The sequence below is a fragment of the Malurus melanocephalus genome, unplaced genomic scaffold (genome assembly GCF_030028575.1).
Source record: "Malurus melanocephalus ecotype Western Australia unplaced genomic scaffold, MMel_1.1 scaffold_83, whole genome shotgun sequence".
In the NCBI taxonomy this organism is placed as follows: domain Eukaryota; kingdom Metazoa; phylum Chordata; class Aves; order Passeriformes; family Maluridae; genus Malurus; species Malurus melanocephalus.
This window is the reverse complement of record NW_026623315.1, coordinates 1,050,283-1,074,886: the sequence shown is the minus strand read 5'-3', so window position 1 is coordinate 1,074,886 and position 24,604 is coordinate 1,050,283. Positions and strand designations below refer to the sequence as shown.

Here is a 24,604-nt window from a genome sequence, read left to right as displayed (position 1 = left end):
CTGGCAAATTAAAAGATACTCTTAGTACAACAAGGAATTATTCACAAATTATTTTTACTAGAAATTAGGTTTCTGACTACCAATAGAGCAAGGGTTTTGAATCACTCCTGAACAGAAAYGATGGAGGTAAATAATTCTGTTTATGAAGGGGACTAAAGTACTAAAACAGAGATGGAGTTTCTGAACAAGGGGTATCCTTTCTTCCTTCCCCTCCAGGCCCCTCCAAATAGAAAATACAGGGAATAGAGGTCAAAACAGATATAAATTTATCTATTAGCATTCTGAAATTAACCAATTATCTGTTGCCTAATTATGAGTAGCTACCTTATTCTTAGAACACAAATAAATTACTATTCCATGTTTATCTAATGATATTTTCACAACATTAAAAGTGAACATCGGGGGATCCCAACATTACCTGGTTACTTCAACTACGTATAGGAAGTTGACCAACAGKTCACAACGGAAATAAAAATTATAAAGATTTTTTAATAATTTGTGGGAACAAATATCATTGAAAGTATTTCATTTAAAAAGCAAAAGTGATATTGCACATGCCTAAAAACTCTGGTTCTGACAATTCYAATTCCCAACAACCTCTGGAAAACAAACTTCCTGAATTTACATTTGGAGAGACACTGGATTCTAAAATGTAAAATGCCAAGAGCTGAAATTTCATACAAGAAATCTGGCACYGTATTTTTAAGAGGGTAATGAACTAGTGTCCCTTTTTCTGTATCTCCAGATAATGCCTGGAAATATGTAGATCAAGCAATGAAATTAAATATAAAGGATAAAAGCATCTTCTTTTAATGTTATTGAAATAAACTAATTAAACATCTRACTGGTGGATTTATAAGGCAAACTGCGTATACATCCTTCGGGTATTAAGAGTTTAGGAAATCAAAGCATTCATAATGAAAAAGGAGAATTCTCTTTTTTAAAAATACTGAAGCTCCCTTCTGCAGTTGAAAAGCAACCTTTACTGAAAATTCTTGCTTCTCTGTTAATTATATCAAAGACAGCATTGTTTTCAAGTATTGGAAATTTCTACTTTCTCAGTTGTACCCCAATATTAGCTTTGTCCACAGTATGCAGAACATGTAAATAACATCGTATTGGTTTAGCCATTAAAACTGTTGTTTTTACTTAATTGTCACCCATGATTTTCATTAACTGCACTGGGAGCTAAGAGTCCATCAAATTACACTAAYGTGTCTTTGCTCCAACACTGCAAAAAGAAACATACATTACTTAGAACTTTATTTTCACTGGCATTTAATACTTCATTTACTATATACTCCACTGACCAAATAAATCCAAGAATTGTCTTTTGTTAGCTCAACTTTCTACAGCATTAAAATCTCTGGGATTAACTTTAAGAGGAATCAAAAAAAGGCAATTTTGGCTCCATTAAGTATCATAATACCATTCAATTATTTTAGTTTATTTGCAGGAAATAAGCACAGAACTGTACATAATAGTTTAAAATTATATCTTATCCTACAGACAGAATTTTTTTCCTTTGTTTACAGAACTTCCTATTCAGCAAATTTTACTCTTCAAACTACATAGAATCTTTTCTTTCACTATTACCACACCTATACCTGCATAAATCATACAATTTTACAACAGTCAATACTATTCAAATGTTATGAAAATTATAAAATTAAAAGATAAAGTATTTTGCACATACTAACATTTTGTATTATATCTCCTGCAAGCATTTTAAGAAGTYATCAGGAGACTGATGCAGTTTATGCGATAAACCTGAAATAGGACTGACTTTATAAAATAGCAAAGTACCTTTTAAGCAAACACAGGGTATCTGAAGGTCTGAAAAACCATGCTTCCAAAAATCTCAAATAACTGGGAAAAATCCTGGCACTGAACTTTTCAGAGAGGGAAGAGTCAATTTGCTAATGTCATAAAATGAATTACTTCCATTAGAAGATAATGAATAGTTAGGGAGAGCTGTTCAAATCCAGCCTGCTTTTGTGTATGTGTGTGCGTGTAAAAAGCAAGGTCTGTTTTTACAATAAAAATGCTGTCTGAAACAAAGTGGCTTTTTATATGAGAAAGCACAGGATTAACTGTTCTGTTTCATTTTATTTAAAAGYTGACATTGCTACTACCGTCTAAGATAATAAATAAAGTAAATGACAGAGCAAGTGATGCTCTCAGTCTGCTACTTTAATGCCTTACGCTTTTTTAATTCTCTCAATCAACTCTCTAGTTTTTAAGGATCATCTTGTAGCTTGACCAGGACAAGGGCCTACTTATTTTTTAAAAACACTATATTTCTAAGTGTGATTATATACCTTGAAATCTGCTGAAGTACAAAGGGAAAATTGTATGACAAGGGAAGCCCCTACTTCCCCTCCCYTCCAAATCACATTTTTCTTTGTTTTGTACATCAGCACATGCTAAAGGAAGTCTATTTCAACTTAAACATATATTTTGTAATGCTTATTTTAAACAAAACATAATTTTTAAATGTCTACCTCATCTTCAAGGAAACTGTACAAAGCAAGATAAAGACTAAGATAAAGACTACCAAATATGCTATTAAAAATGCAACTAAATGTATTGGACAAATAACATGAAACTGGAGAGATCTTAGATCCCACTTTGCACAATCACACCAAGCAAGGAAAAAAGAGAGGAGCCAAGTTTAGAGGTCTTGCCAGGAGCCTGCTCCAGGCTAGACTCTCCATGGGGTCCCAGCCTCCTTTGRGTGCATTCACCTCCATGGGCTGCAGGTGGATAATCTGCTCCACCATCCACCTTCACAGGCTGCAGTCGAGTATCTGCTCCTATATCTGCACCATCTTCTCCACTGACCCCCCCATCTGCAGAGTTGCTTTTCTCACACATTCTCACTCCTCTCTCCTGCTTCACTKTAACAGACTTTTTCCCCGCTTCTTAAATACATTATCCCAGAGGTGCTGCCACCATTTCTCRTGGGCTGGGTCTCGGCCAGCRGTGGGTCTGTCCTGGAGGTGGCTGGTATTGGCTCTGTCAGAAATGGGGAAAGCTTCTGGAAGTCCCTCAGAGAAGCCAACCATGCAGCCCCCTACTACCAAAACCCAGCCATGCRATACTCAATACACCATGCTACAGAACTGGACCAAAAGAACACATCAATATCCCTTTTACTAGTCTATAAACGCTACTTGGTTTGGAAGTTTAAATATTAYTTGAAATTGGATTTTATTGTCTAAAGCCATTCTCAAATGAAGCTAGTTTTTTGCAAATGTTGAGACGGTTTCAATTATTTGGTAGACTTTATGAAGCAACTGATTAAAATAACGTCATGCCTACTGCTTCTCCTTTACTTCAGCTATGCTGGTCGCTTCCTTTACCAGTTATTTACACTGTCCACCTTCTTTAAACCCTCTTGCCACCACTCTGGCTTAGCAGCTATACTTTCTCTATTTGTACATTACTTGAAAAAAAAACAAACAAGTCCAAATACCTGTACCTGAGTGGCAAATCATAGATCATCTAAAAATACAGCATCCAGAGATCATCACTGTAGCTTGTTGCCTTCACACCTATGATATTTGATATCACCTTCTTCTGACCGCTCAATAACAGCATGTTATCTTAGTCCTCAAAATTGTGGAATGTCTCAAGTTATTCTAAATACTTTGGAGTCAAATTTACTACACACTATTATCAAATATTGTCCTCTTCATGTCATTAGACAGAAGAAATATTTAATATGAAAAAAAAAAACAATTACATCATTTTGACTGATGGGTTGGGGKTTTTTTGGACTTGATACCAACTTTTATTCCAACAGCACTAAAATCACTCCTGACCTTGATAAGATCTGAACTCCTTAATCAAAACCAGTAACTTGATGGAGGACAATTTCCACAAAAAAAAAAAACAAAAACAAACCCAACAACTCACATATACCACTATGCAAACATCATGCTTCTTAATTTCCTTCCATTCAAAGTTTGTGTTCATATAAAGAATTTATTGTATAGCCAAGCTCACTGAATGTCTGTGGCATTACAATTCTCTTCAAGTAATCTTCTCTGAAGATTACTGAAACACAYTAGGTTGTCTTGGCTCCCCTCCATAAAATAAGTTAAATTATTTAACCAAAGGCCAAGGATACATTTCATTGGGGAAAAAAGTGTTCTCTGCCTGTTTGCTTTAATTTGGTCACGTCTACAACACCAAGTGAAGCAGAGTAATAGTAGCTGTCTTGAGAGTGTAAGAACTCACACTGAAGATTCAAAGTCCCCTCTGATCAWGTTTAAAAGGCTTTTAAACTCTGCTCTTTTCTGAAACATCAAGTTTTGATCATAATTTCATATTCAACAAAMAGTCCCCTAAAGGCCAATGTATTTTCTTCCTCTTTGAAAACTTATGAAATCAGACCAGTATCTAGAATGCAACATATCCCTCAGCATTCTGACTACATGACAATAAATTAGGTTTTCAAAGCCTTGAGAGACATTATTTTAATTAAGCAGTCATTTCAAGACATGCTCATGAAGTTTTCTGTAATGTATAACTAATAATTGTTTAACAGATGAATAACTTCAAATAAAAGATAAAGTGATTATATTATTATTATTATTAAGCACTACAACATTTGCATTAAAACACTTGCTGTATTATGTTCATATATAGAAAAATTGTTAGAAATGCTAAACAAGAAACTCCATGGGCTAAATATAGATTTTCCCTTTCCAAATGACTCAGAACTAAAAGAGAAATTGGAAAAGACATTGTCTAGATAATGATTTACCTAAATAGAGTTACTGAAATCCAGCTTCAGTTTCCGTCATGTAGCCAAACAGCCTGCAGGTATAATATCTTCAGCTGGCACCAGGCTTAATGCTTTTTTATTGATCTGCTCATGGCTTAAGTGCACACATAGGATATGGATTGTTAAACAATTCTTGTTATCTGTTACTGATTATGGAAATATAATACATCTTGCAGCAGCATCTGCACTTTCTCTAACATGAAATGCTACTTAAAGCAAACTGTTCATTTTATCCTGTGAACTCTCTAACACCTGTGGGGGTTTTAGAGCTACATGGCTGAATTTGTTAAGTACCAATTACACAGAAAGCCCTCTCTATTACAACCCATGGTATAAGTGATAATGTATCATTAGATTCTTTGTATTTGAATTGCAACAAATGCAATGTATAATTGTAACTGGAAGTAAGAAGGTACATCCAGATTCTATTTCTTCTCTTTCCCAATTGATCCTTAGCATCTTCTCATTTAAAGATTTCAACAGCTTTGTGGGATTTGCTCAAGTCAGTCTTTGCAAAGGGTTTGGGACTGCTATTAATACTACATATTGAGCATTTCCTATTTGGTGCTCAGTAGGAATTATAGAAATAAATCAATGCAATTTTCATATTTTCTTTATACTTTTGTCTCTGTACTTGTCATGAAGACAAGAGTACAGCACTGTCTTATGCCATCACAGTTACAAGGAAAAATRAGGCTTCTGAAGTCCTCTAGTTTTTACCTCCCAGAAGGGAATTCCATATTTGTGTTTTCCTTTCCATTGACATTAAATCTGCAATAAGCTAAAGAACACCTTCTGTAACTTCCTTTTGTCCAAACACTGGAAAAAGACCCATCTGATGTGAATTCCAACTCTGAAGGTACTTTTTAAAGAAGTGTACTTCAGGTTTCACTTTCATGCATTCTGCTAAGTCAGGTTACCAACACTACAYGAATGTGAGTAGGACAGAAAGAACTGTCAAGTAAACAGGAGAAATCCTGACTAAATCAAGTCAATGGCAAAACTCCCAGTCACTTCAATGAGGCCAGGATTTCATCCCTATCTTGTTGATCAAAGTAATTATTTCACTGTTCAGAAGGACTAGACTGCTGCASTTGCCAAGAATTTCTTAAAGCAGCCGACCATGGTGATTCTTAATTGTATATACTTCCATAACTATTTACTGTTCATTCTACTAAGGTAAACCCTCAAACTGACAAAAATATAACATCACAAACAGTATGCACAATAAAGGTCTTTCCTTCATATTAGCAAATGTGCCAGACACAAGGAAACTCTCCTCAGCAAATTCTGCAAATGAACTATTATTAATCCCTCAACACCTATTCCAACCACTGATGACCATGCCTGCTCAAGTGGCATATCTGCATTGAATAAGAATTATTTGACCCACCAAATAAGGTGCTTTCTTGGTTTGGCAATGTTGCTTTGCAAAAAAGCTTCCTATTTTACAGTGAATCACAAAGCATGCACTGGAAGGAATATCTTCTACATACCATGGATCCCAATTCAGAATAGATTAACTGTGAATAGTATCACTGAACATCTCTTCTATTTCTTCACAAGGTTTACAATACACACTGCTACTACACTAACCAAAATGATCTCATGTATGTGCAATTCAATAGCCAGAGAGAATCAACTAATCCACATGAGAATCAATTTCAYACTAAGCTAGAAGAAAACTGGCTTTAATGTGCTGCAAAAATGACCAAAACCAAGGCTCTTTTAGACACAGATATCAGTATTTTTTATTTGGAAATACTTGAGAAATCTGTTATAAAATTGTACAACAAACATTTTTCCCTTGATAACTAATTAAATGAAATAACCAAGCACAACTGCTTAATTTTTTYCCCCTCAGAATGGGAAATTATTGCATAGTATTAATTCTGCAAATACAGTTCATTTKTAGGGAAACATGGCAGTTGTTTACCGCCAAAGGCATCATAAAAACTTGTCCTACTTTCAGAAGGACTTTTAATCACAGGAGCGTAAGAAAATCCTGTCTGTAACACATCATATGACCCTTGCAAGATCTGAACCTATTTAACTACTTCATCATATCTGTCTGGAGTCTATTTTACATTCTATACAATCTCCTTCATCTCAACACTTTCCGGTAGAATGTAATCAGACCCAGGATATCTAACATGCTTTCTTGCACTAACTTTAATCTCCTGTGTAACTCCTGTCACATTGTTCCATGCTTTACTAACGACCTGATTCAAATGAGAATGTCAGTTCATAACTTCATTTAAGAATCTCTGAACAGCAACCTCATACCCCTAATGACTACTCTGGTTACAAGAAACCTGTTCCATATAAATGAAAAAAAAAAAACCCAACAAATCCATATCTATTTAAATAGATTTTAAGACTGGAAAGTCTGATCATTCAGCAAGACTTTACCCGGAAAGGTCCTTCACAAATTCCTATATGTAATTCAAGCATCAATTTATTTCTAAGCTGCTTTCAAGAATGYCACCAGCAATTATTTTTACTTAAAAAGCCCTCTGTTTTGACTGAAAAGTTTATTTGGAAAAAGTGCTAGAAGAAACACATGCTTATCCRTACTCTGGTACAGTTTTAAGATAATCACAAAAGATTTCTCAGTGCAGCTATAAAATTTAATATAGTTCAGCACAACATAACTTACATTGAAAAGGTAGTTCATAATATTTATTACCTCTAGTTGCACTATTTCTGTTCACCCATCCATTTGAATTGAGGCATCCTTCATCATCCATACACATCAGACCTTCTCTTTGATCTCTAATGGTAAATTTAAAGGCTGAGTAAATGTTCTTTGAAAMACACAGTGTRGCACAGCTGTTTATTGTTACATAGAAGACAGTAAGTCATTAAAATTGAAACTCAATTAAAACAGTGGAACATCCCCCTAATCATTTCCCAACTTTGAAGTAATACTCTTTTTTGTGATATCTCTAATCTACAGTTTAACTCATTTTCTTAAAGTGGAATAAGTCAAGCCTTGGTTAGGGTCAGAATTAACAAAGTATATCTTTCATCAAAAGACAGAGAGCTCCTGGCAATGCACCCTGCTGTGGTATTTGCACTTATAACATGCAGCAAACACCCCCAGATATGCAGCCTACCATGATAATCGCATGAAACTCAGCAAGCCTGCAGTTTTTAACAGTTTGCTGAAGGTTTTACAATCCTAAAAAAAGTGCTTCAGCATTATGTAGCTAACTACAYATTACTTTTTTATTAGTTCTTTAGCAATAATCTAATTATTAGAGGGCAAGCTAAATCTTTGCCTTAAAGTAAACCTTAAGGACTCCAGTTTATATAACTCTGCTTTTGCATGTCTTCTTATCACCACTCTTTGTGTTTCAGCCAGGACACAATTAGGAAAAAAAGAAAGATTTTTTAAAAAAAATTAAATCTGCCAGAGTCATGAAGTACCTCATATGTTTGATTTTATTACATTTTCCCGTTCAAATATCAGATCAAAATTTTAGGGATGGCTGAGTCTGAATAAACACAAGGACAAGGGAAACATGAATTTATGGACCTTCACTTACTGTGTGAACATTAGCTGAACCATTGATACCAGCCTCATGAGTAGACTTACAGCTGACTGCTCACAAAAAGGTGGAACAGTCATAAAGATGCTTTCATTCTTTAAAAATACAGAAAAAAAATCTGCAAGTTCAGTATCGATGATACACAGCTTTGTAACAATGAAGGCATCCAGATTTAGGAAGACAACGCTCTTTTTCTCACTAAAAAAAAACCCATCAAGACCATGGGGTGCAATTCACAGGTAGCTGCTGATGCAGCCAGATCTGCATCCATCCTGTGCTAGAGGTGATCACTCAAAAAAGAAAAAAAAAAAAAAAAGTGAAATTGAGACAAATTCCACACCTCCCTGACTGTCATGTGCAACCCAAGATACTACTTTAATGCCACTATTATAATTTTAGGCTAATATGCAAGGCTATGAACGGTGCTTGTTGAGGCACTGGCAGTGTCCCACGCTCTCTAAAACCCAGCATGTCCAATCACATCTACCTCCAAGTCTGGGATCCAACCACCCAGAGGCACTGAAAACTGCCCTACATCGCCAGATGGATCTGGCTGCATACTATGTTCCCTGAAGTTCAAGAGCTCTCTCTCAAATTAGTGTAGTTAACCTCAGGGAATAATTTTTTAATTGCAGTCTAGTTTTCTACTGCAGAAAAGAGAAAGAATTTTTAAAAGCCAAAATCAAAAACACAAAACAAAAAGAGAAATCATTTATTACTACAGACATCCCTGGCTCTCTGAAACTCATAAACCAAGAAAATTTAGCTAAAGTTATAATAAACTGCAGTTTAAGACTTTGTTATCATATAGTTACACATTTTAAAAACAATCTTCTAACACAGATTTTGTCGTGCTTAGAGTAAGACTCAAGACAATTTGAGCTTCAAATGTCAAAGCCACTCTTTTACCTACTAAATTTATAAGACCTTTAAAACTTTTTTTTTTTTTTTGTTTCAGAAAGGCTCTGGGAACTTTCCTGTATGCAGCTCAAAACCAGCTGTACTTTGCAAGTAAAAACTTTCCAAGTGCCTGCCTCTCTGCAGATTTTTGGCAAATCTGTTTGAAAAATTGAAAAGTGGGGGCCTGAGCCAAAGCTTACTGAAGTCTATGGAAAAACTCCCACAGATTTCATCAGGATTTGGATTAGGCTCTGAAAAAGTCTGAAGTAATTGAAAAATCAGTTCTGCATGTACAAAATATGAAATTTTCACTAGGTTTAGATTTATTGGACTTCTTTATGGTAATGTGGAAGAGCAAATACACTGTAAATGGTGTTAGTGATGTACATATAATTTTACACTGTTAATTCACCACAGACTTCCACAGACTTGTACATGTTACTTATCCTGCCTACATAACAGAAATTATTAAATCAATCCCACATATACAAGTACATTCATTTTACAGTGACTTGAATATTAATAAAAAAATAACATTAATACCTTTATTGCTCAAGTGGTTTAGTTTTTTTGGGGTTTTTTTAACTGAAGAACAAACATTCCATTATTTTTCTGTAACTGAAGACCAAACAGACCTTCAAAAGCTGTAAGACAAATTCAGTGATAACAYATACAAAAAAATAATTATGTAAACAACTTCCTCAGGACAGTTTATAATAATGTAACACTAAATTCAGCCAAGGTGCACCTTGGCAGCATAAGARAATAGTCAGGTTTACTCAACCTAAAAAATGCCAGGAAACCAAGAATAGCAGCAAATGCAAAATAAATGGGCTGTTGTACCCAAAATAACAGCTACAAAATCTCCTGATAGGTAAACAGTTGCATGTCTGTTGAACAAAGAATGCTTCTTCTAGTCAGAAGAAACTGAATAAGTCATTACACTTGACATATCCTGCTTCATCCCTCTGGACTATCTCTCAGCTGATAACTGTTCATGGCTGGATAATTTGCCATGGTTGTACTTAGGAAAAGTAGACAATTCTTGTAATATTTTGGTGGTCTTGTCCAGATAGGAATGGAAAGGATAAGTAATGTCATCTAAACTGCAGAGCTAATTATGGCCTGCAAATGCCTATAGCTCATGTACAAATACCAATGCACTTCACCATATAGGCTGTTCTCATAGGCAGTTCTTCAAATATCACAGGAGACAAAAGTTTAGAGGAACCAAGAAATTTCTAAGTGGAAATCCAAAGACTGACTAGACATGCAAGACTAAATCTTGGTTAATATCATAGCTTAAATAAAAWTATTATGCGATATTATGAAAGTTTGTCTCTATTTTTTAAAAAAATTACATAATTTTTGCAACTGCTTAAAATAACTATCCATTTTTTAGTGTTACTTTTTTCACCTGTTAATATTGAATCTTCTGAAATGCAAGGTCAGAGACTGTACACTTTATACATTAGCAACACTTTTCCCACAATTTTGAACAATTACTTTATTGATGCAGATTTTAGAAGTTTATTTTCATTTRTGATCTCTAAACGATTCTAACAACATAGAAAATAAAGTCCAGTGACAAGCAGGATCATTATGGGAAATGTTTTCAACTGACAATTATTTTCAGCAAAAGCTTACGTCAACCTTATGAACCATTTGTGACCACTTATACCTAAGTAGGACATATTAACATTTAATGGATTTCAATGCAAAGAGCAAGCAATAGAATCGTGCACACCAAGGCACTAATGTGTTGATCCAAACTGTACTTAGTTGAGGCAAGTTGGAATTGCAGTGCTGCCAACTAAATTTCATAGTACCACAAATGAATGAATCCCAGATCTCAAGAGGGATTTCTTTTTTATTCATTATGCATGACATTTTCCTCTTTAAATTATTCATTTAAAAAAAAATGTTATTGCTTTAGCCTTCTTAACCTTCGTACTCCTTCCCCCTGTGGTTTTTTCCAGCTGTAATATCAATTGAGAAGGGGAGATGTTCTAAACAACATAATAAAAACCTTTTCACAACCCTACACAAAAATGTGTCTTGTAACTCTTCCATCTTATTTTGCCCCTTTTAACAACACTGGAACTTGGAATGCCCTGAAAAAAAAGCATATCTTTTCTATCAGTGCCTTCATTTCAATTAAAAAAAATAATTCCAATGTTTTACCATTATTTATATAATCCCTGAAAATTAACCACTTGGAGAGCTATCATTTGAGTCCTGCAGGGTGATGAAAGTTGGCCAAGTGAATAAAAGACTACCTCAGACATGGTTCCTTGCTTTCTTCCCATGTCTGATRTTCAGATTTCCAGTTTTCACTGTGCTCACCTGAACCAAGCCAAATAATGTAAGAACAGGCCGCAATGTGTTGCCAGGCTCACCACAATTTATTAATCTGTAATCTGTATTTTAACACTAAAACACCAAAACCAACTCTATGTAGGAGCTACAACACAAGASTGCAAGGCATATCAGAACTCTGTTTATACACAGGTATTACAGTATGACCTAGGGAATGTCACTTATTTTCTGCATAGTTCAATCTTCCTCTCCACTTAAATAAATGACCAAAGTTACTAAAACAATAGAAATAAAAGCTTTAAAGAGCTAAGGAAGCTACAATGAAAAGAAATTACAAAGACTAAAGATCCACAACAGAGAGCCAAACAATCAAATTTCTGGCTCCACTAAACTGTTCTTAAGCTTTTCTTAAGCAACCACAAAAACTTGTTGCTGTAAGCACTCCCAAAATTATCCCTAATGACTTGCTACTCCCCTTCCTTTTCACTAAATCAGCTTTATAGGTCAAGGGAGATATTTTACTCTCAAAAATAGAACCCAAACAATTAGTTTAAAATGTTTGATATATTACTATTCACTTATTTCTAGGCTTCTATATTAAGATAGAACTGTTCATTGTGAACAGCTGATAATTTTCTGAAAAAAATATTTTAAACATGAGGAACTAGAAGTCAGATTAAAGCTGCATCACTGTATCATGTTCCATTATACACTGCATCATGTCTCATTGTTAGCTGACCCAACACAATTTAACAGGAGCGCATGACAATGCTAAGGGCTGTAATAGTTGGAGCAACTTCTTTACTCTTACCATTCTTACGTGATTATCATCTGCACTTAGACAGAGAGAAGAAAGCTGTGTTTAAACTGGCACAACAGCTCAGCCATGCAGAGCTGCACAAGTTGGACACAGAGGTACACAATGATCACGCTGCTTATGGATTTGTTACACCTTTGCCAAACCTTGTTAAAAGCTCCTTGGCCTGATAGACTCAGGCTGATCCTACGGGATTTTCCTTGCAGTTACTTCTTTGGGGGACCCAGACTGACAGCTGACCATGAAAAGGGTCTTCCTACCCTTTTGTTGCTACATCTCTTCATCAATCATTTACTCCCTTGGCTGGCTAGTGATGGGGTTATGGGCTCCCGCTGTCACAGCAAAGGGATGGTGCATGGAGTTGCATGGATATCAAAGGGCACAGGATGGAGAAGGAAACCAGTGAAGCCTAACGTAGACAGGATAAACACAGAAAATAATTGAGGAAAACCAGAGGGGRAAAAAAAATTAAGAGCCATACCGACAGCTTTACCAGAAGGAAGAACTAAAAGGAGAAGGTAGAAAGTACATATTTTACCAAATGTCTGTTTGCCCTAAGGCAGTATGAAAAATACGAGAATTTTGATTTCTTATACAATGATGATGGATCTGGTTTGGATTCAATACTAGTAGTACACAATCTGCCAGCATACATTAACTTTCAAAATAGGTAAATACAAGTTTTAAGCACTTAAGAAAATGAAGAATAATTAATTCAATACTTCAGTATTATATAGCTACATTTCATATACATATTAAATACATTTAGCCAGCAAATCTCTGTATAAATGAGGAGTTCAGTTTCACATTATACATAAAAACAATATTTTTTCACTATTAGTAAACAACACATTTTACAGAGGACTCCATAAAGTTATTTAATTGATCAACCTGTATGATTTTAAGGAATTTAGAAAAGATGAGTTAGAGTTTTCCTTACAATAATTAAAGACACTTAAARTTGATTTCATGTTTAAGGGCCTGTGTTAAAGAAATCTAAAGGAATGAATTGACAGAGTGTTTTTGGCAGTAAAAGCCTCCAAGTACATCTAAGAAAAAAGTCCTTAGTAAACTGACTTTCAATGAGAAATAAGAACTATTATTTAATATGAAGTACTATTAAAAATTCAGATACTTACCAGTGTCCTTCAGACACTTTTGTAAATGCTACTTGAATGGAAGCAGGTAGGGAATAGTGGAAACAGGTCAGGACTACTATGATATAGATAGGTAAAATGTTGAATCTAATTTGGTTAATGACCACCAGTTTCATCAGTCAGTGCCAAACAGCGCTCAGATGTGCAAAATCCTTTCMAATACTTTCAGCAGGCTTTGTGAATACTCTTCCTTACATAGATGTAATAAGCAGTCCTAAAAAGCTTTATGAATACCCAATACATTGAAACTGAAACAAGAAGTAAAATAATCTAAAAGCATTTTTAAGGGTTACTAAGGGAAAAATCAAAAAACTAGTTCTATATTTTATTGCTACAGAAAATGTATGAAAAATGTCTTAAGTGAGGTCACACTTCAAAATGGACAACCGTCTCTTGCAGAAAAAAACAACACTGGRCTTGTGTCACATCTATGAGAAAACCTCCATATTTTTATACACTTCTTTGCACCACCATGAGGGGCTACATAGAGCTGAAAATACATCATGATCTCAAGGTCACAGTACTTAAGTTACAGGGAAAGCTGTCAAACCATGCTCTGTCAGCTTCACATGATTTTTATAAAAATCTGATGGTGGTTTGAAAGCACTGTCTGGGCCCTCAGGAGTAACTTCTGTATCTGTGCCTTCTTCAGGCTACTTGAAATTCAAACTACATCATTCCAACTTCTCTTGGGAAAAAAAAATTACTGTAATTGCTACCAAGATAACATTACAAACACAAACTGGAATCTGAGTGAGTACAAATGGAAGCCACTACATTTTTCAATATATTTTTAATTTAAGTCTATTAAAGTTGGGGAATACCTAACTTATACTGCATGATCTCTTCCCCTAGGGACCAAGGAAGAATTCATGATTAAGGGTGAAATAGAGGAATTGCAACTACAAAAATCAGATCAAACAATTACTAGCCTTTCTCTAGATACACTCAGTGTACTAAGAAGTTGCAGCAATGTCTATGTCTAATTCTCATATATCAATTAATATTCCTCTTCCAGCATCTCAAACCCACATATTTTTCCAATTAGTACTAACATTCTCCCCAAGTTTAATGGCATGTAAACAGAGAGTTCCTTAAGGAATATGACACATTCTGTTGCATCCCAGTTTTCCAGAGAAGAAAACAGCTTTCAAATGGGCAGTAATCACTCACAAATACCACCACAGGATTTTGAAAACAGGTTTCTATAAACTTATGCAAGGAAAAGAAACCCTAGAAAAACATGTGTCTTCTAATATAGATTTGGATCCATATATAGCACTTAATGTGGTAAAGAGCACTGTCTAAAAAGTTTGCATTTACCCATTCATAATCTAAATTATAGAAACACAATTATACAAAGTAGAATTATAATCAACTTGATAAATTAAAAAACTGTGTAAATTTAAAAAATATGAAAACAAAGTATCCAGTCAAGTAAACACCACCATGCTGGTTCTGTATAAATATAGAATGGGAAACATCTGGTTAGGCAACAAATTTGCAGAAAATTGAAAYTGAGATAGGGCAGAGTACAGTATGACACACTCCCTGTACAGACTAAAAGAAAAGCATTCCATTTTGGAAAACAGAGTAACACTGAAAACCATCATAAAAAACTGCAATGATTTAGTCACAATTAGTATAAAAGAAAAGTTACTGAAGGAATGTACTAGAAATATTATAAAGTCTTAAACAATTAAAGAACATCATTAATTGCTGACTCCACTTTCAATATTCCAAATAAAACACTCTGATTTGCAGAGTGTTTTATCTATTTTTTTTAATACCAAACATTAGGAAAACCTTCCAACAAAGACACTAGGCTACTATAAAAGTTATCAAGAGATATTGTTCAAGGTGTTTAAGAGKTCAGATAAACCTTGTCACTGCTCTTCTGGATTCATTGACCCCACTGCAACAGAAAGGGGAAAACTAGRTGGGAAGTCATCTTGACTTCTAGTTCTAACTTCATATAAATTTTAAKTATTACACTTACACAAAACTATTTTTAAGTTCTATTTCCTGGATGCAAAACAATCCTCCTTTCCCTTACAATTTCAGTTMTAAAGATCTGCCACCTGAGCAGATGACAGTCTTTGGCATTGCACAGATTTCAGTGATGGAAAGTAAATGATTTCCTGGTTAAATAATACTTTCTCTACTGCTCCAGTTAAATTCAACTAGAGAAGTAAATCATGCTAAAACACAGTACAATGATCTCCTAATGAAGCAAAGAAAATTCTGAAGTCGAATTAAAAAACAAGGCAGAAGAAAAAGGACGGTTTAAAGAAAAACAAATCCTAATTTAAATTTAAAAATCCTTGCTTGAACAAAGCCTTGAACTCATACAGGTGCCTTTCACACATCACACCAGGAACTCTTACAGGAAAAGCAGGATCACATTCTAGCTGAAGAGTAACCAAGCTTCCCAAAATACAGGTGAAGCAACATTTTAAGCAGAGCTGCCATCAGACTTGACATCTAAACAAGTCTTCAATAAGGCAGTTAATACTCATCAAAGTTTTAAAAGCAATCCTGCAAAACATACAGAAATTATAAGAGACCATTAAAAGCTACAGAATTAACTCACTGCAGGTCATCAGATTTATGCTATAAATTCTCACACCCATTAAACTCAATACATGACAACGTGGGTGGCCTACAGCACCTTTCCAAGCACTTCCCTGGCACTGACCCACACTTTGGGTTGGCACCACTCCCTTAACCCCTCACSATTTCTTTCATTCAGCCATTTACGCATTGCCAAAGGCAACACAGTACATGATACAACCTGATGTCGTTTACAGTTATAATCATATTTAGCCAATGATTCTGATTCAATTTTAATCACCCATATAAGAACATCCTACATGCAGAAAAACTATCATGTCCCTTCTGAAATGTCTCTTCATTTTTCCCTCAGAAGAAAAAACTGAATATTTTATTTGTCTACGTTTTCCTTAAATTGTGCTCCCCTGTGGATCCTGCTCATGAAGAATAGAAAGAAATAATCCTATCTCCTCATTAAAASTCATATGAGTACAACCCAAAGTTGGAATTCACCTTTAATGGGAACACATTGGTCTTATCCAGTTGCTGGTCAAATATAACACCCATGGGCCTATCCTATGGCAACAATGCTTATGGAATTATTTCTCAAAGTTTAGTTTGTTAGATTCTTGCTTGCTAAAGTCCTTGGCGCTTGTCTCAACTGAAAATCATCTTAATAACTTTAGATCCTTCCTCTAATTTATCAAGATCAGCATTATTGCTCTTTMAATATGCCTGAAATTACTGCAAGCTTGTTGCAAAACCACAGTTTTAACATTCATGCCCATATTCCACCACTGAAGCTATTAAAGAAAATATTGAACAAAACCAGACCCAGCAGAGACCACAATCTACCTCTATCCATACTCTTGGATTAACTACAAATACTGACAACTACTTTTGAAGGCATCTTTCAAATAGTTGCACACTTCAAGATAATCATCAGCTTTTCAGTGCGGCTTCAGGCAATTTCTCTAGATTTCAGGCTACACCATCTTGAACATATTAAATRTAAGTTCTAGAAATTGAGCCTACTGTTACAGTGCTGCAAAGCAAGAAGGGWCCCAGTCACTTTAAAAGAAATTTTTAAAACTGGTTGCCATGGTAAAAGGGATTTTCATCATTAAGAAAAAGAATAGATTTAAGAAAAAGTGGCACTGAACAAAATCCTCAAGCTAATGACAGTTACCCTACTGAACAATTATKGGACCATCTTTGGCTTTGCTTGAAGCTTAAACATCCTGAAGAACTTTCCCCTACATTACCATCCAGTATTTAATCAAAAATCCTCAGATACAAACACAGTTCTCAATCTCCCTCTCTGCTTATAGTTCTACCTTATTCTCCTCTACTTATTCAAGTTCTCTCCTTTAAGGGCTGTGAGAATGMGTTCCTTTGTTTCCTTGGCATAATCTTTTGACTCAACAGGACACAGTCATTTTGTATACTGGTTTCCCTTTATAAGGGAATAAAGGGCATCACTCTTATATGATGACAGAAAAGGCACAAAACTGTCAAATTTTCTGATTGTCCCCACTAACAATCTGTTTTCACCCTGAGGAGTAGTCTTGAGCAAAGGAACAGGCAGATGAATTCCAGGAAGGTACCTAGAGCACTCCAACTGCTAAGGGAGAACCAGTGCAGGCACAGAGCTCTGAAACACAGAGATGTTACAAGYCATGCTGCCAGCCTGGCCTCATGCTCCTGCAGATCTGCTTCTAACAGACCAGCTTACTTGCCAAGGTACAGATGGCCAGAGAAAACCTGAACAGGTGACAAGACAAACATGTTTAAAAGGTGTCAGTAAAACCTTTATTCTCAAAAAGAAGTTCCAAGTTTTCACCAGTCTGTTCAAAGACAAATGCACACAGTTTCAAATCACACAGCACATCCTGCTGGAGSGCAACTACTTAAATAGTATGTTATTCTGAGCATTTGACTGAAGTATCTCTCTCTAATGAGCTTGTCCTCTAAATTGAGATGAAATTTCTTATCTTCAACCTCTTTCAAAAATTACATTCTTTCAACAGTTAATGAGCAAATGCAAAGTCTATCAAGAGTAATATTTCTTCTAATTTGTTTACAATATTTACATTTCCTAACAGAATTATAATCTAATTGCTTAGTGCCCTGAACTCAATAACACTAGTCAACTGAATAGGAAGAAGTGAATTTCCTTATTAAATCAATTCACCTTATTAGCCTAGGTGGAAAAAGTTGAACTGCAGCTATTTACACCTTTTCAAAATTGACAGAAGGAAAAACAATGGTTACGTAATCAAAGTTCAACAAATGAGGTGCCCTTCACAGACACTTTAGACTTGCAAAGAAATACAAAAATTTGTAAAGCCAGTATGACACTTACTCTGCCTCACTTCCTTAYTTCATATGGTTATGAGTCTGGCGCCAGATACAGCAAGAGTGTAATGCTCAAGTAAAATAATATATGCATATAGAATTTCTACCACTGTATAGTCTGCAGCTGTTTTACCAGATAATTTATAATAGCACATACAAAGGAGGGCTGCACACGATAATAACAAGGACTTCTGAGCTGCAGAAACATTGCACAGACAATTCATATTCTATTTAACAGGAATTTAATTACTCTTTGTAACGYAAGAAAGCAAAATACTGATAATAAAGATACTGCCCTAACACAACACCAATCTTTATCAAAAACAATATACATGAAGCCAAAACAATAAATTTCCAATTTTAAGCACAAAGTATACATATAATACAAACTTTTCCATAGAGATGTAAAGACTGTTGTAGGGGAAGGAAGGCATTGAGGCCAAAGACCATAGTGATACTACAGTTTAGGAGCGTATGAAGCTGAATCAACAGCCAATCCAAATWCAGAGCAGAAAGATTTCCAAGTCACCAGGAGTATCTGATGTTTACTAAGAGACTATCTMTATAGCTGGAGGAAAAAGGAAGGAAGAAAATGTCTTGCAACAGTACAAGATGCTAAACTTCAGACTCTACAGAAAAAGTGGTTTTGCTACCACTATTACTAAAAAGTAGGAATATAGAAAAGGACATGAATAAAATTGCCTTTAAAAAGGGTAATTCCACGATGTTCATGTAAATCACTGTGCACTGCGAAATCTTGCCCATACTCTTTTTCTACATGGGAAAAATTACTTAACACATACTTAAATTAGTTTCATCTTCAATTTCATGCTTTGTGTGAGATATCACTCAGCCAACTAGTACTTTCCAAAGTTGCAATTTTTTTATTTAGCGCTGTCACTACTTCATGATTTGTCATATGGATAGGCCATAAAGCAACAAATATAAATACATTATTTTCTTTATCAAGAAAGCAGGACTTTTCACTCCTTTTTCCATCACATTAGAGACGTACACATGTCCAATTAACACATCCAATTCAAAAGTACAAAGAAATAAGTGATAAGAATTTTAGAGGATATCAATGACCATCTGGGTTTCATTTGCTGCACTACTGTGCATAGTGTGCAAGAGCAGCAGTAAGTGTTGAATAAAATGAGCAAAAACCTCAGATTTAAAATTATCTTATTACTTAAGTCATTTTATTTATCAGCAACACAAACAGTGTTTGGTTTCCACAATCAATGAAAAACAAACTGCCGAGAAAATAAAACRTGCCAATTTTTTTGTTTTAATATGCAAATAAATATTTAGGATTCTGAACATGTGCTTCATGTCTTACCTGGCATGACAGAAGCTTGCTGAGTGGCCGAATCTGTACTTAATGAAAGGCGACCGCCTTTGGCCAATCTGTCACAGAAGACAGTGATGTTCTTCTTCAGCCTGCTGGTATCTTTGGGCATGGACAGCTGGCTGCTGAGAGTCAGGGCCTGYTCCTTGGAGCTCTTTGACAAACAAGTTCTTAGCAAGTAAGAGACCGCAGCATCCACMGTTTCTTCCCAACCCTGCATTAACGCAAAGAAAATAAAATAAAATTAGGTGAACTGTAATATGATATCTCATATTAAAAATAAGGTAACAAATCACAGTCTGAGAATTTTTAAATGATACTGATACACTAACTATAATGTGGAGGTTAACAAGTGTCATGAACACCCAGCTTCAACTCTTACAAGCCAAAGCTGAAAAAACAAACTTGTTCCAGTATTGAGGTCAACAGAGAAATCTACTTTCAATAATTACGGACAGTATGTGACAGAAGAGTTAAATCCAGTCGTTGCATTAATAACTGAAAACTAGGAGTTCCTGGTTGWGACAACTAAGAACAGAATGGGGATGTAAATAAAAATGCAATATGAAGTATATAACATTATGATGAAGATATGTTAAGGCAAGGAAAAAAACATGTATCCAATTATACATTCTTTGGAATCACAGCGCAAAATTCTCATAACATGCCAAYAGTGGAAAGCATCGTGACTGCAACCCAAAGCTACAGATATTCAGCACCCATTTATCAAATCAATTAACCTTAATTAATTAAGGTGACTAATTAATCACTGATCAATCAACCTGGTCAACCAATCACTTCCATTCAAACAAACAAATAACATTCAGTAAAAGCAAGTAAGTTTCTTTTCACAAGGCACCTTGAAAAGCACATTTTAAAGATAGCTCTGAGTCTGTAATCTATACTGTGGTTTTCAGTGACACAAACAAATCAAAGATGTTCCTTTAAGCAAGAATCCTGGATAGCAGAAGTCTTACTATTGTGACAAGGTTATTAGGTTAATGCATATAATCGAATATATTTGYAGTGTGATATACAGATTGACTTCTCTTGATGCATTCTGTAATCCTAAATTACACCCTGTGATGAGCCTATGTGATTAATCCAAAGCATCTATAATTAATGAACCTGCAAGACAGTCACAAAGCTTTCTCATGTCTTTCCATGACAACTATACAGAGCTTGGATGGAGGTAGCAAATAATATAAAGRGCTTTGTGGTCTGCTAACTTCATGATTCATCTCTTAGTATTCGGCCACTTAAACAAGTTCTATGAATGTGCTGCCTACATGTACAGGAAAGTATAATCACTGCAGCTCTCTCAACACTCCTGATTGGTTGGGATGTATTTTGGCAATAGTCTTTAGTGACTTCAGAAGTTTTGACATGACAGTCTGGAATCACCCAGCTCTACCTGCCGCTAAAACAACAGAAGGTAACACCAAGCCTGCTCTTTTACATGGCAAGTATTCAGAAAAGAAAACTCAGGTATCCAGTTGTAGTTAAGACAAACCAGTGTCTYCTAATTTTTAAGCTCTTTCTCATGATGTGTTCTACTTGATTGAAAATGCTCAGCTAAACATCAAAATCACTTGCCTACACAAATTTCCATGACTCCACGAGTGTAACATTTGAAAGACTGATGGTGTCAACCCTGCCATAGTCCACTGAGCAAATATGGTTTATGGATTTCGTCAACTAAATACCTAACGGCTTTTGTGAAGGACACTACTTTTAACCTGGAGAATCAAAGGCCACCCTTCCTGATCTTGTTAAATTTCTAGAAACAGATCTAGTGCAGATGCTGACTAGTGGTCAAGTACACCACTGAGACCACACAGTCATATGCGCTTCATCCTTGTTCAAACGTACCCTATACTGAGTGTCCTGAAAATGTGATGTGTGTGTATATAATATTGAMATTCTGCAGAGGAACAGGATCACCTAGTGAGATTTTCTTAGTCAACATTTGCCTTTCTGACTTCACAACAACATTAACATATTAGCTTATCTGGATTTGCCCCTCACAAAAACCCCGCATAAATTAGAAAAATCATGCCAAGCAATCAATCAATCAATGCACGCTGTGGCAGCTTAAGATTTTTCAAGTATTCTAGAAAGAGTCTATTAGAGTGCAATGCATCCAGTGACCTGTGATGGTGACAGGAAATCATCCATTCTGCAGCCAATTTAAAGAGGTTAATGAGCTGGCAAATGCTGTCTACGTTCCCATTTACTGGGCAATGAAACTTAATATGTACAAAGCATCAAAAACAGCCAAGCCAGCCACTCCTAATTATACTACAAACCATGAAAAGTAAGACAACATAAACATAAGAATCTTGAGTTTCACGAAGAGACAAAGGAACACATGATTAACTGTTGTCAGCATACAGTAGCTGAGAAGCTGGCCAATATGTCTCTCCAAATAAGTTGTAAAAATGCAGGCAAAAGCATTTAAATAAAAGCACTGAATTACAAGCTAACAAAAGTCAGGAAATTAAAAGTGGCTAGTATTCTGTCCTTGGCTCACACAGGTATGTTTTACGTTGTACCACAGCCTTAACATTTTCCAACCCTTGTTCTTRTATTTCATTTCCATGTAAAACTGGTTTCTCAGTAGACCATAAAACTATCTTCTCCAATTCAAGGTCTGTTGACCTAGTAAGTCCAGTCAAATCTAAAGCAGCCTTTGTGATTAGTGAAAGAGTACACAAAAGCTACCTCTAAATGACAAAAAACTTGATGGAAAACTGTTGAGGTGATTTTGTACAACTGAAAATTAATGGCTACAAATAAGACTGCATTTGTCAGCAATTTTTATTGGTGCAAGGGGAGAATTAAAGGAACAAGAAAAATTCTTCACATGAAAAAATTAATGTTAAAAAAAGCTAAAAAATGTTTGAAAAGTACTAGTATTCTCCTCTATAGCCCACACTGCAGAATGACTCTACTGCCTCAGTTGCAATATTCACTAATGGCTTTCTGAGGAGTTTTCTGCATATTTGAGGGCTGAAAGGAACACCTTCAACATCATTCTATGACGAGCAAGTGTTGCCATGACTGACAACCAATGTCAGTCAAGATTCACAGAGACAGGCATTATTAAACCATCCAAATTCTTCATATAATTCAAATAGATACAAGTAATTCTTAATCATCCAGTTTACTTTTTCACTGGGAAAGGCTGAACTCCATATTTTGCATATATTATTATTATTTTTCTCTTTTAGGTAATAGGCAGAGATTGGCACTTTCTTTTAACCAAATCAAATACACTGCAGGCAAATGCAGACTATTAGCATAGCTAATATATTAGTATACACATCACTTGTATTCTATACAAATTACCACAAAGGATCCTCAGGTATCATGGCATAGCTGAGCATGACCATGGTTATACACACAATCTCACTTTGGCATAAGACTTCATCCAGAGTACCTTGTTTGTAGCCTGACACTTGGCTGCAAGAGTCCACTCCCTAAGAGTTTAGCTGGTGAAAACCAAGGTCAGCTAGACAGAGACAGGGGCAGGATCTGRGAGAAGGATTTCCATATTGTTCTTGTTAAGATTCATAGAGTACATTTATGTAGGGAGAACTCTGAGACAGGGCCTGTTTCAAGATTTGGTAGCTTTACTCATATAATGTAGCTTCTTAATACATTTATGCAGTTAGTATAATTCAGAGATCTACAAATGAATACYATTTGCCTTAAGTGCAAATAAATCATTCTTAGAGCATATCAGTCAAACTTGAACAAGATTCCTAACATGTGTTCATAAGCAAAACGGGTATTTTATTGTGTATCTTTTTCTTTGCAAGCCTTTATCTTCATTTATAATATTCCCAAGGCAACGGCCATTTTCCAAGCTACCTATGATGTTGTTTATCCTGGAGTGACAATAAAGGCAGTTCTGAAAGAATTCAAATGCAATGTGTAATATACTACATAAACTGCAAAATTGATGCCAGCCAAATTATGGGAATTCTTACAGCTGTTAACTCAGGAATTTGCCTGGCTATATCTTATTTCTGGACTACAGGCACAACAGCAATATAATCAGCTTTCAAAAATGTTAGAATACTTGAAAKTTCACAACATGAATGACAATCTTGGCATTTATGATATCCCAACCACCAAAAAAGAGGTTTCTATATCTGAAAGCATTGTATATGCTAATTCAGAAGAAACACCAGCCATATGTCTCTCAGCACTTTGCGTTCACAGTTATTAAAAAAAAWTATCTTATTGTTACGCATACAACTACTAATCCACTAATCCATGGCTACTGAACTGGTACTCTCCAACACAGGCAAAAAACATCAGCAAATTTGGCCAGAAATTCACTGTGCTGTCAGTGTTCCTAATCCATATTCTTCAAGCATATTCTCTATTTCTAACTGATCTGTTTATCCCAAGGAGGAGGCAACAGCCACAGAAGCCATGAATTAGTCATGCAGTATTTGCCTGTGCCATCAGAAATGGAAATGACAAATTTTCCTTGTAAGTGTCCCCAAAAAATTACTGCTAAAAAAGAATTGATAAAGCCTTTAGTAGACCKTTTGAAAAGAATTGGAATAAAAGGAAAGGCAACCCAATAGACTTGATATCTATTCAGCACTCAGAAAAAAAATGAAGCAAAATATTATTGGAGTCTTAATGTATTACATTTGAACAGTGTCAAGAGACAATATACATTTCAAGAAAAGGTTTTCTAAGAAAAAATTCTTGGTTGAAGAATTATCCTTGTAACAACATAAAACCAGTTTTCTTCAACATAATGCAGTAGAAACACCA

General features: G+C 35.3%; 1 protein-coding gene across 1 annotated transcript in view; it reads right to left on the bottom strand.

Moving 5' to 3' along the window:
* The window catches only part of BBS9 (Bardet-Biedl syndrome 9), a 272,395-nt gene that overhangs the window by 117,972 nt on the left and 129,819 nt on the right, over positions 1-24,604 (bottom strand). The window contains exon 21 of the mRNA XM_057367718.1: positions 19,796-20,018. Within this exon, the coding sequence (XP_057223701.1) occupies positions 19,796-20,018 (223 nt within the window). The remainder of the gene's footprint in view (positions 1-19,795; positions 20,019-24,604) is intronic.